Source organism: Anguilla anguilla, chromosome 16, assembly GCF_013347855.1.
Source record: "Anguilla anguilla isolate fAngAng1 chromosome 16, fAngAng1.pri, whole genome shotgun sequence".
In the NCBI taxonomy this organism is placed as follows: Eukaryota; Metazoa; Chordata; class Actinopteri; order Anguilliformes; family Anguillidae; genus Anguilla; species Anguilla anguilla.
The window spans coordinates 14400300-14416078 of NC_049216.1; the positions used below are offsets into that span (position 1 = coordinate 14400300).

General features: G+C 47.3%; 1 protein-coding gene across 2 annotated transcripts; it reads left to right on the top strand.

The window, feature by feature from the left end:
* The first annotated feature begins 17 nt into the window (after nucleotides 1-17).
* LOC118215160 (EGF-like repeat and discoidin I-like domain-containing protein 3) lies at nucleotides 18-14981 on the top strand. 2 transcript variants are annotated; one of them, XM_035395615.1, is made up of 10 exons: nucleotides 18-241; nucleotides 6557-6682; nucleotides 6818-6949; nucleotides 8938-9051; nucleotides 9460-9641; nucleotides 9759-9914; nucleotides 10052-10196; nucleotides 11867-12069; nucleotides 12382-12537; nucleotides 13003-14981. In XM_035395615.1, the coding sequence occupies exons 1-10, from the start codon at nucleotides 163-165 to the stop codon at nucleotides 13144-13146; spliced, it is 1437 nt and encodes a 478-aa protein (XP_035251506.1). In that variant the 5' UTR covers nucleotides 18-162; the 3' UTR covers nucleotides 13147-14981. The 2 variants fall into 2 exon arrangements, with proteins under 2 accessions (XP_035251506.1, XP_035251507.1); XM_035395616.1 differs by having other exon boundaries at nucleotides 19-241; nucleotides 11885-12069.
* Nucleotides 14982-15779: the final 798 nt, after the last annotated feature.

The following is a 15779-nucleotide window of genomic DNA, read 5'->3' on the forward strand; positions in this document are numbered from 1 at the left end:
GCATAGAAACACGTGCTTCTGTTAATCATCTGGCCCAGCTAATGCCGCGGCCGCCCTTCATCTGCTTCAGTTTGTCCCGAAGTCTAAACAGTGTTGTGCTCTCTGAAGAGATATACAAACAAAAACGCGGTTCAGGAGCAGGACTGACGAAAAGGGTCCAATATGAACTCCCACTGCCCTTCGCTTTCTTTAGCATTTCTAGCCACTTGTTTACTACTTGGTACTCTTGGCACGGCGAGGGGTAAGTGTTTTCATTGAGTACGCTTGTTTTGTTAGCCTTGAAACACTGTTTACAGGCATCTTAATCCACCTCTCTTGGGAATTTTAGTTGGTTGTTTTAAAGAATAGTGCGGTTGTGAGCAATGCAAACGTATGACACTTTTGTTTTCGTTTTTAATGAAAGTATGGATTAGTTTTTTTCTATTATAAATGAATGTTTATTATTATTTATTACAAAATGCGTTTATTTAAATTGTTGTGCTCAAGAAGTGTTTTTAATGCAGCAGTTCAGTGCAAAATAAATAGTCGTCCTTGAGTCGTGGTTCCCTTAATTTCCGTTTTTATATATTCACTTATCTGTACAAATATTGCACAATCGAACTAGTCCGCATCGAAGAAGAACCCGGTCTATCTTTGTGTCTGGCTTAGGTCTCATCCAGTCTCGTTTTGTCTCAGGCACAATATTTATCAAACCTGAGTGCTTGATGTTAGCTGTCTGTGGCCTTTGGTTTTGATTGAATTAATTGTCCCCAGAGAGCTGTGGCGGGCCAGTCTGGACTGCAGTGGCCCTTATCGCTCAGTCAGAGCAAATGGTCACAGTTTGTTCCTGTGGATGCATTTGGCGCACTGCTGACCGTCCCTACAGTCTCCAATCAGCTAATGGTTCAGCTTTTTCTTCCCAACAGTGAAAGATAATTACAATAGATAGGCAAAATGGTTGTAGTTACCATTTAGCCATGTGAAACAAATCTTTTTTGATGTCATTTTATTATTTTTGATAATGTGTTTCTCATTAGCTGGTTGTTTTTAGCATGGGTGAAAACTACTGTATAAGTAAAGAACCTTGTTGTTGGGGGGAAGTTGGGTATGGGTGGCCCTTCCCCCTCCCCTGAGCAAGGCCTTCATACAAATTGCATGTAAAGGACAAGAACAGATGCGTTCACGCAGAGATGGATCTGGTGTGCCAAGTGCTGAGTGCTTCTTCGTGTCCTCAATACTGAGCCTTTTGTACAGGCGCATAATGCACGTAATGCTGCAGACATGCCTTCAATCTAATGTTCCTCAGGACATCTGAGTCAAGTGAAAAGCCTGTGTCTTCTGCCCATACCACCCCCTTTAGGCCTGGGACATAGGGCAGCATGTGGCAGCCACTAACTTGCATTTCACATGGTCCCTAAATTACGATGTCCCACCAGTTTCAGTGTGGAAAGCAAAACTGGTCATACTCTACAAAACTGTCCCTGAAGTTGCTTTGCCTTTATTTGAGAAATTCTGTATTGTTTTTTCCAATGATAGAGGTGGGTGCACATGACTCAAACTCAGTAGCTATGTATTGATAATATTGCCTCTGTCTTTATTAGTAGAGGTGATGTTTTAATAGGGAAATAACCATTTCTCAGACTGAGGGTGTGAGAATGTCATTATGTTTATGTTGGTGTTGCTGAAAATCTGTGTCACTCTATGAGATTTGGTGAAGCACAGTGACTTCTGACCAGTGTGCTGACTGTGCTCTCCAGACCACAACAGAAAACGATACTGCCTGGAAAGTCCCTAGGTTGAAAGTCCACATAGAATCAGTGAATCTGGATTTTCCTGTTCTTGGTGAACTTGGCATTTCTTCAAAGAAATATTATATTATTGAAGAGGAGAAATCTGTCACTCGTTCCAAGCATGCAATGACTTTGCTGTCAAAGCTGTATATCACACACTGAAGAAATTTCCAACTGTTTTGCCCCAGAGTAACTTGCAGATACCACTAATCCTGGGCCAGACAGGGGGTGTAGTGATGTCCCAGAGCACTGTGGATTGGAAGGTGGAGGTGTGATGTCATAGAGCAGAGCTGTCAAGGGGGCTTATGGTGATGTCACAGAGCACAGAATTCCCTTGGTTGGGAAAAGGAGTGATGTCACATCACATAACTATCATTGGTCCTAGCATACCAGGCAGTCAAGGGATCAGCCCCAGCATACCTTCACAAGATATTCAAACCCTACATGCCAGCCAGATCCCTCCGTTCTGCTACCTCAGGACGCCTAGCACCTCCCCCTCTTCGCACCTGCACTTCCAGAACACGTCTCCTGTCTGTTCTGGCCCCACGATGGTGGAATGACCTCCCTGTGGAGGTCAGAACAGCTGAGACACTGACCCATTTCAAACGACGACTGAAGACCCACCTCTTCAGGCTGCACCTCTCCCCATCCCTCCCTTCCCCCCTGTAAATGACTAAACTTAGGGTTGTAACTAGGCAGCTGTTTCATAGGTGACTTAGGCGCATCAACTGTCTTAACGACTACTTGTATTTTTATTTATATTTATTTTTATTTTTCCATAGATTGCGTTGTTGCCGTTCTCGTTGTTAGTGTTAATCAGTTTAACCATCAGGGTCCAAGTTGAACTATGCGGTTGTTCCCTGTACTTGGACCGGTACTTCTCTCTAGGGGTTTCGTCATACTTGTTCCTGGTTATGGTTATACACTTTGTTGTACGTCGCTCTGGATAAGAGCGTCTGCCAAATGCCTGTAATGTAATGTAATGTAATGTAACTGAGTCCCCAGAGGTGGTGTTGGTAGTAGAGGGTTTGTGAGCAGAAGGATAAGGGGTGTGGGGTGGGGTTGCATTGCCCTGTTGTGTCTATCTGGAGACAGGAAATGAGCCTTTTTAATTTCTGAAATTATACGGACGGCAAGTTAAGGAGAGGCTATATTTACTAGCTTTCGGTTTCGTTTATTTGTAAATCCATGGATTGTAAAGCAGCTTCTTCACACCCCACAACACACGGCTGTCTGGCTGTTCCCAAAGCGGACTGTGCTGTGAGCTGTTTTTACCTGCGGCTTTGGTGTCTCAGATAAGGGCTTACTGGAGTCTTTCTCAGCCTTTCTCAGAACATTGCCTCGGTTATCACTATAATCCTGTTATGTTTAATTTTTTGTACAGTTAGTGTGAAGTTTGCTCTGTCAGTGTTGCAACATGGTTTGGTTTGTATCTGAAGGAAATGTCAGGTCCTGTTTGGTGGAGATTTAGAGCTAGGCCATGTGCAAGGTGTCCATAATTGCTTGCATGTTGGAGAAGTAGAATATTTCACACTTATTTTTGCTCTTCAAAATGACTGCAGTTTAATATTGAGGGTCTAAAATGATTATTACTAGATATGCTCTGTTTATGGTAAGTGGCAGTTATTACAGAGACATTTATAAGATTGTTGTGATTTTAGGGTATGTGTTCTGATGTAGGCTATTGTGTTGATTTCAGGGTTTCGGAGTATTGTGTTGATTTCAGGGTTTCTGTGAGCTCTGGGTATTTCAAGGTTTGTGTGTGTGTAGGTGATTACGCGGTTGTTGTGTGATCTGGTGATTGAACGGTTATTGTGTTTTCCGGTGATTTCAGGGTGGATGGTAATACTTCAGGTGACAGGTTTGTTGGCCATGGCTTCCTGTCTGGCATCTGCCATTTTCACCTTATTAAAATTCCTCTTGTGGTGAAAAGGCCCCCATTCTGTGAGTAACTCTGAGCGTTTTCCTGGGCTATTTATAGTGGTGAATAAGCTGCAGGCTGGAGGCCGGCAGGTTGCCTGGTGCTGCTCTGCACAGCGTGTTGAGAGGCTCAGCTGGGCCCCTGTGTGTGAATCAGGCTGGATCCGTGTGTGCGTTCTGCAGGGTGGATATCCTGTGCATGCTGTGAGTGAGGCGCGAGTCTCCGTGCGACACTGATGACAGGCCCTCGTACTCGCGGGGCTGTATCGTGCATGAGTACACCCCCCCCCCCCCCCCCAAAGCACAGCAGCACACCCCACCCCCACCCCATCCCGTCACTCAGTCCCTCTAATCGGGTTTGCTAAAAGGTGACGTACCCTCAAGCTCAGGAACATGCAGTTCTCACAGTGTCAGGGTAGTGTGTGTGTGTGTCTGTGCGTGTGTTTTGTGTGTCTGTGTGCCCATGCACCTGTGCATGTGTGTGCGCATGTGTTCTAAGTGTGCCTTTGCGTGTGCATGCATGCGCCCCTGTCTGCAGGCAGTGGAGCTGAAAGCATGTTGTATAAAGAATGCTCCCACGTAACACGGTTCCATCTGTGTGCTAAGAATAGCAGAGCAGAGCAGTGATCTGGGGCACACTCCACAGGGTCACTCATCCAGCCCTGTTTAAACTCAGCCCGGATAGGGGTCTGTCTGTGCCCCAGCTGGCCAGTGGGACTGGCATTGTTCAGCAAGATCGCCACCGAGACGTCACAGCTCCGCCTACTGCCTCCAGCGGCTGTGGAGATGCCCCTCACCTCCAGAGGGGACCTGCTCTCTAACCATCTCCCACCATGCGTTTGCGTGCGGGGCATGTGGGGTGTGTGTGTGTGTGTGTGTGGTATGCACGTGATATTTGTTATTACTGAAGCATGTTGACAGGACTCAGGTTTGCCTCAGGGTAAACTGCTGTGTGCTATATATTTGCAGTCATTGAATTTACTGTGAAATCATTCTACACAGTAGACTGACAAGCCGTGTGATCATACAGCTGCTAGTCCCTGTGCCTGCGATGGCAGCACAGCAGGAACATGTGTACTTAGTGGCACTTTTTAAGTGTATTCCTGGAGCCTGTGACTGAAACCTGCCTCCGGTCCACGGCACGTGCACATTATAGAACCCTTTCATCCCGGACGCTGCACTCATGCTGCACATACATGTAAGCCAGTCTGTGTTCTCCTTATCTGTGTAAACATGCTTTGATCTGTGAAAGCGATCTTGGATTGAACTTATTTTGACCTTATTCTACAGAGGATCTACTGTTGTCAGAATGATTGATCCAGCCTTTTGGGCCTTTGGTTGTGTGTGCGTGCGTGCGTGCGTGCGTCAGAAAAATGTTCCATTTCTTTTTTCAACTGTGCTCTGTGGGCAGGACAAGAAGTCACAGGCACAGCATAAAGTATGTTTATAAACCAGGTATATTTAATATATAGTAACTAACTTGGATGGGCTGAATGGCCTGTTACTGCCATTGTGCAGTATGCTCTTCTATGCATGATTCTGACTTCATTTATAGACATTGAGCAGTCCTTCCTAGTGCCTGTAGTACAGTGTAATTACAGAACTGAACAACATCAAACCCAGTGCTGTCCTACAGACCGCACAGATCATTCAGGTGAAAACTGCTAACGTGTGGATTGTGATGTCATTCCTTTGCCTGCGGTCTTTCGTTTCACGTTTAAATGGAAAGTTGAAGATTTACCCAGCTGTATTAAGGGGGGAGGGGGGGGGATTTCTCCTCCCTAGTTCCTCCTCTCTGTCACTGCTGTGAGTTTGTTCTCTGAGGCTCTTCAATTATAAGCTTTGAACAGATTTATGTTGTTTGGGTTTTGGGTGGGGAGGACTGATTGAGGCGGTCAAATGCACTTTGTTTTTAGTTTGGTTCTGAATTTTGTTTTTAAGTTGACAGTTGAAGTAAATGTGGGACAGATCTGAGTTTTCCTCCAACCTGTTTTTGGCCAGATGTTCTGGTGTGGTTTAAAGCTAATTGGCGCAGAATTCTGAATTATCAGAACTGAAAATGGTCACTTCTCTATAAAAAAAAAAAAAAAAAAAAAAAATTGTCACAGCCATTACTGACACTGTTCATGTCAAATACCAGAATGCAGAGGACGACTGGCTCATGGTTTGTCCCAAAATACTTTTGATTGGTTCAAACAAGTCAGTGAAGTCAGTAACAGTAGCTACACCTGTTTTTGGTGTCAGGATACTGCATACAGTACTTACTGCCTTCAGCTATAGTATGAGTAATTGGAACTTAATTTCCTGATATTTACTGCAAATATCCCATGCTCCAGAGGCATTGGCTTTGGTATCTGTATTATTACAGACCAGTAGCTCTTGGGCTTACAGTGCACAATGAGACTGGAGGAGGATGCCGGAACATTCCAGGGCAAAGATAAACGGACTGCGGCCAGATAAGGAAATGCCCACGCCTGCGGGAGCCTGGCGCTGCTGCCCAGCTCAGCACGGTCCGTTTCAAAATTCAAATTTCTGTCGGAGGAAATGTTTCCCTCGCAGTCTTGCAAGGTTGTTTTTCTGACCCCGAGTGAACCCCGTTTGCATTTCAGGACCTTTTATAGTAGTGAGCGCTGGAGCGGGACGCTCGCCAAAGTGTCGTTCTCACCCCAGGCTGCCCAAACACACAAACACAAACTGTGACTTATTATCCTGCCGTGTGACTTCTCAGTTTCCTGTCATTCTGACACAGACGAGGCCTGTCTAAACATGTGCTGTACGGGAGCCTGGGAACAGGTCTCTCTGCATGTCGAGTATTGCGCGTTGCATGCTGAAGCTTTCTAACCCACACTGGCTCCGCCTCTCCTCAGGTGATTACTGCGAGGTGAACGTCTGCCTCAACGGGGGCACCTGCGTCACGAGCGTCGGCGACGCCCCCTTCATCTGCATCTGCGCCGACGGCTTCACGGGGGACACCTGCAACGCTACGGAGAGCGGTAAGCCCCTCCCTCTCTATCTGCGCGTACCGTGGCACTCTGGGAGGTGCCATCCCTGCTGTAAATGCTGCGCTTAGCGTGTTAGCACGTGGGCATGCGATGCTGGCGCTGACGGTGTGTTTAACGCGCACTCAGGTCCCTGCAGCCCGAACCCCTGCAAGAACGAGGCCGTCTGCGAGGTCATTGGCACCTCGCGGCGCGGCGACGTCTTCAGCGAGTACGTCTGCAAGTGCCAGCCCGGCTTCGACGGTGTCCACTGCCAGAACAGTAAGTGCCCCCTGACCATGCCCCGTTATGGCTAACGACACTCTCTCCTCAGCGTTCAAGAAACTTGCCCCCCCTCCCCAAAAAAAAGAGATGCAGCCTGTTGCTTTTTTGGGGCAGCGGTTCATTTTGGTGGGTGGACACATCTGGATTCTCAGGGCTGTGATGGGTGCGCTTGTACAGTAAGTCAGAAAATCGGAGAATCCAGTGAGGGTGGGGGTTCGGCGCTCTGTTTAGCACCTGCCTGCTGGCCTGTGCTTCTGCAGGCAGGCTGTGGTCAGCACAGTCTCTCACTGTAGCATCAAACAGCCTCAGGCCCTGTAGCTGCTTAGCCAGGTCACACCAGATTAGGCAACACCACCAGGCCTCCAGTCTTACAGTAAACTTCAAATAAATAAACAGATTTTGTTCAGTATCATCAGGCTGGTGACAGTAAGTCCTCTTTTCTGTATCCGCTATTAGTCCTTCTGGGAGCAGTTGCAGATCTGGTTGTAGATTGATGTCTGTAACTATGCCCTGTAAATTAAATCTATAGCCGGTGTTGTTTTACTTCCTGCTGGGGATGCAGATATCAGTGCTGATGCAAGCGCTCAGTGTGGCACAGACCTTTCTGCCTGTACCCCGTGCAGTTTCTCAGATATTAATAAAGTTATGTCTATTAAAGCACTGAAGGTGGGAGCGTAGGAATACTCTCCTAGTGCGAGGTGGTATCAGCAGGTATTGACCAGGCCAGCAGCACTGCTGAATTGATAAACATGACTGAATTGATCTGCTCTTGGCTCTGGCCCCTGGTTTTTGATGACAGAGTTGCAGTCAGCAGTGTGGAGGCTATTACTGTGGAGCAATCTGCCCTCTGATCCAAACACACACACTGCTGCCGCAGCACACTTTCCCCCAAACTATACACATGCCAACACACACATGCGCACACTGTGCACACACACACACGCACACATACAGCATTGCAGCCATTTCAAAGACATTTGAGTTGAGGAGTGTGTGGTGTCCCAGGCTGGCTACTTTGCTTTCTGGGATATGCACAGACTGGCAGATAATCCCTTTCAATCTCTTGTCCTCTCTAGAACCTTCTCAGACTAGCTCTGCTGGGCGGGGCTCTGTGTATGTTCCGCTACCATGGACATACATTTACCCCCTTCCCCAGGTCATGCTCTGCAGTGTCAGAAGACTATTTAGGATGTCGGCATTGGACTTTACGACCTCAGTCTACTGACCTGTTGTACAGATGAAATACCTTTTGAGGTCTGGTGCTGATGTGCTTCAAAGCTCCAGACTTGGGGATGTACTCAGATAAACTCATGGTTTAGTCACACTAGGTTTATTTATTTAGTATCTCTCAATTATATTTCAATGCTTCATGTTTCTGCAGGCCAGAGGGATATTAACAATGTTTGTGTTGTACTGCTGTTGGCGTCTATGATTTGTATGACTTGCCTACTGTACACCTCATGATTCATTGTTTGAAGTCAGTAAGATTTATTTTCTGTATCTCACATATTACTTTTTTATCATATTCATCTCACTGGTGCGGTTGTGTTGTGCCATGCTATGCAGCATTCTAACACAGCAAATGTAAGCGTGCATAATTTAAAGCTCTGGCATTTTGAAGACAAGTTGTCCCTCTAGTGGAGGTCTGGAGGCATTGCAGTTACTGACTGACAGGTGAGCAAGCGTAGACAGGAGAGCACATTTATGCTTCTGTTGTTTTTAAAACTCTCGCCCTCATTGGTCTGCTCGGCTATTCATACATATTGTTATTTTTTCCTGTTATTGTATCATTTTGCTGAGTAATTTAGCTTTAGTTGGAAAATAAGTATTTGAGAGGGAAACAGGCTGAAAATCCAGATGTGGAATCACTGGTCTGTTAGGCAAAATTTTGAAAAACGGCTTCATCTTTTACACTGTGGTGGAAAAAGGTCATATTTTAGCGAGTGCGTTTGCCTACAGCGAGTGCGTCTGCTATCTGTTTGCAGATGTGAATGACTGCGCGTCACAGCCCTGTCAGAATGGAGGCACCTGTTATGACCTTGAGGGAGATTATAACTGCAGATGCCCCTCGCCCTATGTCGGGAAACACTGCCACCTTCGTGAGTATCAGCCACGCCCAACCGTACATCAGGCACGCCCAACCCTACATCAGCCACACCCACTCCTACATCAGCCACGCCCAACCGTACATCAGGCACGCCCAATCCTACATCAGCCACACCCAATCCTACATCAGCCACGCCCAACCCTATATCAGGCACACCCACTCCTACATCAGCCACGCTCAACCGTACATCAGGCATGCCCAACCCTACATCAGCCACGCCCAATCCTACATCTGGCACGCCCAACCCTACATCAGCCACGCCCAGCCCTACATCAGCCACACCAAACACTACATCAGCTCCTGTCTACAATCAAGTCCTTTTTTGGGAACAGTGAGGGTGCTACTGCAGGGGGAGCATATCAGCCAGCAGGGGGCCTCTTTTCCTCCCCCTGTGCCTCAGGCTGCATCTCTCTGCTGGGGATGGAGGGCGGGGGCATTGCTGAGTCTCAGATCTCGGCCTCCTCCGTGCACTACGCCATGCTGGGTCTGCAGCGCTGGGGCCCCGAGCTGGCGCGCCTCAACAACCAGGGCATCGTCAACGCCTGGACCGCCGCGACACATGACAAGAACCCCTGGATAGAGGTGAGGGGGCCTGGCGGGGGGCGAGGCAGGGGCGGGGGGTAGAGTCTGAGGGGCGTGGCACGGGGACACCAGGCTGTGCAGGCGTGTTTGTGAAGCCCCGCCTCCTGTGCGTCTCAGGTGAACCTGCAGAGGAAAGTGCGTCTGACGGGGATCGTCACGCAGGGCGCCAGCCGCCTGGGCACCGCCGAGTACATCAAGGCCTTCAAGGTGGCGCACAGCTTCGACGGCAGTGCCTACACGGTGTTCAGGGCCGAGGGTCAAAGGAAGGAAAAGGTAGGACCCCTCTGTGGGTCAGAGCGTGCGGCAGCGGTAACCACACTGGTCCTCACGGCCGACGGACCGGAACGACCTTTATCCGGTCATCACGTCGGCTCCTTCCTGAGGTGTTCTGTGGGACGGTCGTTTCGCAGGTTTTCGTGGGGAACGTGGATAACACCGGCACCAAGACCAACCCGTTTGACCCGCCCATCGTGGCGCAGTACATCCGAATCATCCCCATGGTGTGCCGCAAGGCCTGCACGCTGCGCATGGAGCTGGTGGGCTGCGAGCTCAACGGTAAACCTCCTTCCTTCTCCTGTCCAATCACCACTGCCGCTGAACGGAGCGGCCACATCACATCACAACGCATTTCGACTTTTACACAGAATACTTACGCATTCTGTTTACACGGCTGGATGTTTTTTTACTGAAGCAATTCAGCTACTTTGCTCACAGGTACAACGGCTGTGTCCTAGTTGGGAATCAAACCCGTAGCCTTCGAGTTGCAAGCCCAGTTCCCATTTTATTACACCACTTCCGCATGGTCAGGAAAAAGTAATCACTCTCACAAGCTGTCAGATACAGTGACCAATTACACATGTACCACACCGTCAGGAACACTGACCACTCACATATGTACCACACCGTCAGGAACACTGACCACTCACATATGTACCACACCGTCAGGAACACTGACCACTCCCATATGTACCACACCGTCAGGAACACTGACCACTCACATATGTACCACACAGGAACACTGAGCACTGAGTCAGAATGGCATCACTGCACAGGGCAGAGGAGTGTGTGCACATTCAGTACACCGCAGTATTAGCCTGTCAGTCTTCCATTTACCTGGACTCCTTCCTGCCAGCTGTGAGTCTCATTCTGCTCATTCTGGCTCTCTCTCTCTTTCATTGTCTCTCTCATGCCGTCTCTCTAATTGGCTCATTCATGCAGCATCTTTCTTTCTTACTGGCTCCTCCGCCAACTGTGCGTCGCCTTATGGAGCTACCGGCCACACTGGCATGTTCTGGATGTGATCCAAGACCATGGAGCCCCGCACCATGATTTTTTTCGCTCAGTGTGGCACTTTCAGTATAAGAGATGCAGCTCTAACCTCACATCCCAGCATTCACCACTGCATGCTGTTTTATGCTGTACCTCAATCACACCATACCTGTCTCACTCTCACTCTACCTCAATCACACCATACCTGTCTCACTCTCACTCTACCTCAATCACACCATACCTGTCTCACTCACACTCTCTCAGTCACACCATACCTGTCTCACTCTCACTCTACCTCAATCACACCATACCTGTCTCACTCTCACTACCTCAATCACACCATACCTGTCTCACTCTCACTCTACCTCAATCACACCATACCTGTCTCACTCACACTCTCTCAGTCACACCATACCTGTCTCACTCTCACTCTACCTCAATCACACCATACCTGTCTCACTCACACTCTCTCAGTCACACCATACCTGTCTCACTCACACTGTACCTCAATCACACCATACCAGTCTCTCACACTGTACCTCAATCACACCATACCTGTCTCACTCACACACTGTCACACCATACCTGTCTCACTCTCACTCTACCTCAATCACACCATACCTGTCTCACTCACACTCTCTGTCACACCATACCTGTCTCACTCACACTGTACCTCAATCACACCATACCAGTCTCTCACACTGTACCTCAATCACACCATACCTGTCTCACTCACACACTGTCACACCATACCTGTCTCACTCTCACTTTACCTCAATCACACCATGCCTGTCTCTCTCACACTGTACCTCAGTCACACCATGCCTGTCTCACACCGCTCTGCTTGCCACGTTACTGCATGCTCGCTCTACAGCACAGGCCCTTGCCCTCCTCTGTGTGTGTCTGCATGCGCCCGTGCTTGCGCCCTGTCTACCATGCGGTCTCTCTGTTCACAGTGTATTTAAACACGGCAGGTTGCTCTGAGCCCCTGGGCGTGAAGTCTCGTCTGATCTCAGACAGGCAGCTCACCGCCTCCAGTAGCTTTAGCACCTGGGGCATCGACGCCTTCACCTGGCAACCGCACTACGCTCGCCTGGACAAGCAGGGCAAGACCAACGCCTGGGCGCCTGCCACAAACAGCCGAACAGAATGGCTGCAGGTAGGCCCAAACCCGCACGCAGGGCAGGTTATTAGCGGTGGGTCGTTGAAAATGATATGTTCTTTTTGAAGGATCTTTTAGGTGAAAAATAATTAAATAAAAAACTACAAGTACTACTGAACAAATCAGTGAACTAATCTTTAGTACGCAGTGACCTAAGACTTATTCCACTGTAATATTTTATTCACGCTATTTGTTTTTCCCCTTAATTTTGATTGTAAAATGGCCCTGGAAGAGTCACGTGTAAGAGTTGTTCTGCGTTATACTGGAACTGCAAACTGATGATGTCACAGTAACCGTGTCTTCTTGCAGGTGGACATGCAGACACCTAAACGGCTGACAGGAATCATCACTCAGGGAGCCAAAGACTTTGGAGTGGTGCAGTTTGTCTCCGCCTTCAAGGTGGCGTACAGTGATAACGGCAAGTCCTGGAGTGTAGTTAAGGATGAGAAGACCAGGACAGACAAGGTCAGAGTCAAAAACCTCAATTTCCTGTGGATTTCCCACTGGTGTTCTATGTCACTGTCCACTCTAGAGGGGGCAACGGTCACGCTGGTGTTCTGCGCTGGAAACCTGGTGCTGCGTTACATGCTTTTTCCACTAGAGGGCTTCACATCCCTGGTCCTGGAGAGCTGCAAGATATGCTGGATTGTGTTTCCACTTTAAAATCAACAAGGAGTTGTAATCTACTTCAATTTATCAATTCAGTGGTGTGTAATGATGAGAACCACTGTGCGTATCTCCTGGGCTAGGGTTGAGGAGTCCTGTCCACTGTGTCGCTGCTGCCCCCTGCTGGCAGACAGACCCATGACACCCAATGTAAAAATCTGGGCTTCTGGCTCTTAAGCGCTGCGTGATGACCAGTGATAAAAAACCGAACCATGGAATATTCTTCCATTTTACTCATTGCCAATACCCTTTTGTGTTTTCCAGATTTTCGAAGGCAACAGTGACAACAACGTACACAAAAGGAACATGTTTGAGGCCCCCTTCTACGCACGTTTTGTGCGTGTAATCCCTTGGGAGTGGCACGAGCGCATCACTCTTCGTATAGAGCTCCTGGGCTGTGAGGACTAGAGACCTGCCCCTGCCCCTGCACCACCCCTCCCCCCCCCCCTGCCCCCACCCCCACCCCCACACTGTTCCCATGCCTCACCACAGCCCACCTGCTGCCTCAGCTGCACTCTGGCATCACACCTACAGGAGGCAAAGGCACTTCTCACAACACCCTGCGAGGTTGTTACCTGATAACATGCCTTATATGGGCTCAAACACATTCTCAGTCTCTCACAAAGCAGATTCCAACACCTTAAACCTGTAATCCCATGCTAAGGAACTAGCACACTGTGCTACTGTCACCATTTAAATGACCTGATTCCGACATACGCATCATATCCTTTATGAACATCCTTCCCCCTGCTTTTTGGTACATATTTCATGTGATTTTCCTGCGTACTACAGGGCAAATTGTTTCGTTCGTTATTTAGATTTTCTATGCCGAATTCAAAATGGATAGGGCCTAATGCTTTACTTGGTCATGAAGCTGTATCATTTGTATATCCAAAGATGGGGGGTAAATGACTCAAACACAATATTTTTACTCAGGTTCTGACAAATGTGTTGAACTCCTGCTGCTTTTTGTTACAGTTACAGTGAGAACAGCTGTATAGTTTGAGCAGATCAAACTAGTTTTTAAAAAATCTCCTGTCAGAAACGTTCCTATTATTATTTAATGGTTACTTTTGCTCTAGTTTCTTCGAAGGTAATATTTTGGTTTCTTCAAACATACCTGCATCAGGGAGGGGTAATCTTTTGGGGTTGTTATTTGTTTTCAAAGCATGATGAAGGAGAATACTTTGTTTTTTTCTTGCCCCTAAATTTTAATGCTTACCTGCATTTGTGGACCTGTCTCATGCTGCTGTGTTCTCTGCCAGTTTTGGCGAGGTCAGACTGTGCGCTGGACCCGAGCTGCACAGTCATCACATCCGAAAAATAAACTTAACGCACAGCTGGTACACAGACTGCCGGTGCTCAGTCATATCACAGGAGATTCTGCCACATAATGAGACGAGGACAATCTCTCCAACTCTCCCTCTATGGTTACTCTCCCTCTATGGTAACTCGCCCTTTGTGGTAACTCTTCCTCTATGCTATCTCTCCCTCTATGGTAACTCTCCCTCTATGGGCGATGCTATGGCCAGTTATGCACAGATCTGCCCACAGGTGCCAGTGGCACTGTCAGGATTAATTTCCAGACTGTGAGGTGGATCCTTGCAGCCAGTGCATTAGTTGGATTACTCACCCAGCAGCCTCAATTTCTTTTTTTTCAGGTAACTTTTGAGCAGGAGAGCACTGAGAATATCCATCTCACGGTCCCTGTCCCTCCTCAGGGATGGACCTGACTGCAGAAACAGGGCAAAAAGAAAATAAAGTGAGAAATTATTTCTGTGGTGGTATTGAATCTCTCATGAGTCTAAAAATCATCTCCAGGACTATGAAATGACTGTGCAATATACTTTGGATTTAAGCAAGTAAGTTCTGGTAATGCTCACCAGAAGAAAATATATGGGCTGATTTGCACAGTAGGATTGAAGGCAGATTAACAGTGTAAAACATGTACAGTCAAGATGTTGTGATGATGTTATGATTGAAGTAGTAGACATCGGTAGTGTTCGGAAGTTGACAGTCCTGTTAGAGAGCTCAAAGTTCTCCTCAGCAACAGTACTGCAGCCCACACCCCTCAAACTGACCGGGATTTTCATTATTTATTTTCAAATAAACTATGTACTTTTGTTATATTAGTGAATAGTTACATATAGCAATACATGATTTGTTTTCTTGTTTTTGAAATGGAATTGTTGTTTTTCCCCTTTTTACTGACGATATAAATAAACCCATTACATTATATTGAATTATCTGTTTGTTAGGGGTCAATCAAGGGCACTGAACAAATAAAAATTGCATTCACACTTCGCCACCATTGCTGAGTGAAACCCACACCAAATGCCATACAGCCCCACCACCGTACACTAGGGGTACTTAAGCTTTGTATCAAAATAAAAATGTGTAGCTAAAGCTAGCAGACCCGCAGAATAATATTTGCACGCATTGTTAAAACAATGAATGCATTATGTTTCAATTGGCAAAGAAACATAAACATGCTTAATTGGATTAAAAGCATACAATTTGAACTGGGTAAACGATCAAATGAAACAGAACGCAATGTCCCAAGAACGGGAATTTGGGATGCTCTCACTAACCACACTAACCCCACAGGAAAAGCGTGCTCCTGCGGAATCTGCGGAAGACTGGCACCATGCTGGGCGGGTTGGCCAGGAAGGATTCTCTTGTGGAAAAATAGCTATTTTTGATCAGGTATATGCCAACCCAGCAAAAAGCATATTTTCTAAGACCACACGCCTGCAATTAAATACTCAACACAACAGTTTACCACCTGTCGCCCGTTTTAGAAATGGCAAAAGGAAAATTGCTTACAGGGAAACTTCAAAAAAGACTACCTGACCGTTTTACCTTTACCCGCCTTCGTCAATCACCTATATAATGCGCGCATGTCTTTTGGTGAATGTGAAACTTTAGCCCAAATATTGTCGCTTGCAGCAGCGTTTCCCAACCGGTGTGCCGTCATGCGAGGTCAGGTGTGCCATGTGAAAAATCCTTTAAAAAAATTTTAATTTTAATGTTCAAATGAA

Bases quoted from the DNA above. Each gene is read 5' to 3' on its own strand.
- LOC118215160 (XM_035395615.1), top strand. From the start codon at position 163: ATGAACTCCCACTGCCCTTCGCTTTCTTTAGCATTTCTAGCCACTTGT. The intron at 9,915-10,051 runs GTAGGACCCCTC...GTCGTTTCGCAG, and splicing joins AGGGTCAAAGGAAGGAAAAG to GTTTTCGTGGGGAACGTGGA. The intron at 12,070-12,381 runs GTAGGCCCAAAC...GTCTTCTTGCAG, and splicing joins GCCGAACAGAATGGCTGCAG to GTGGACATGCAGACACCTAA.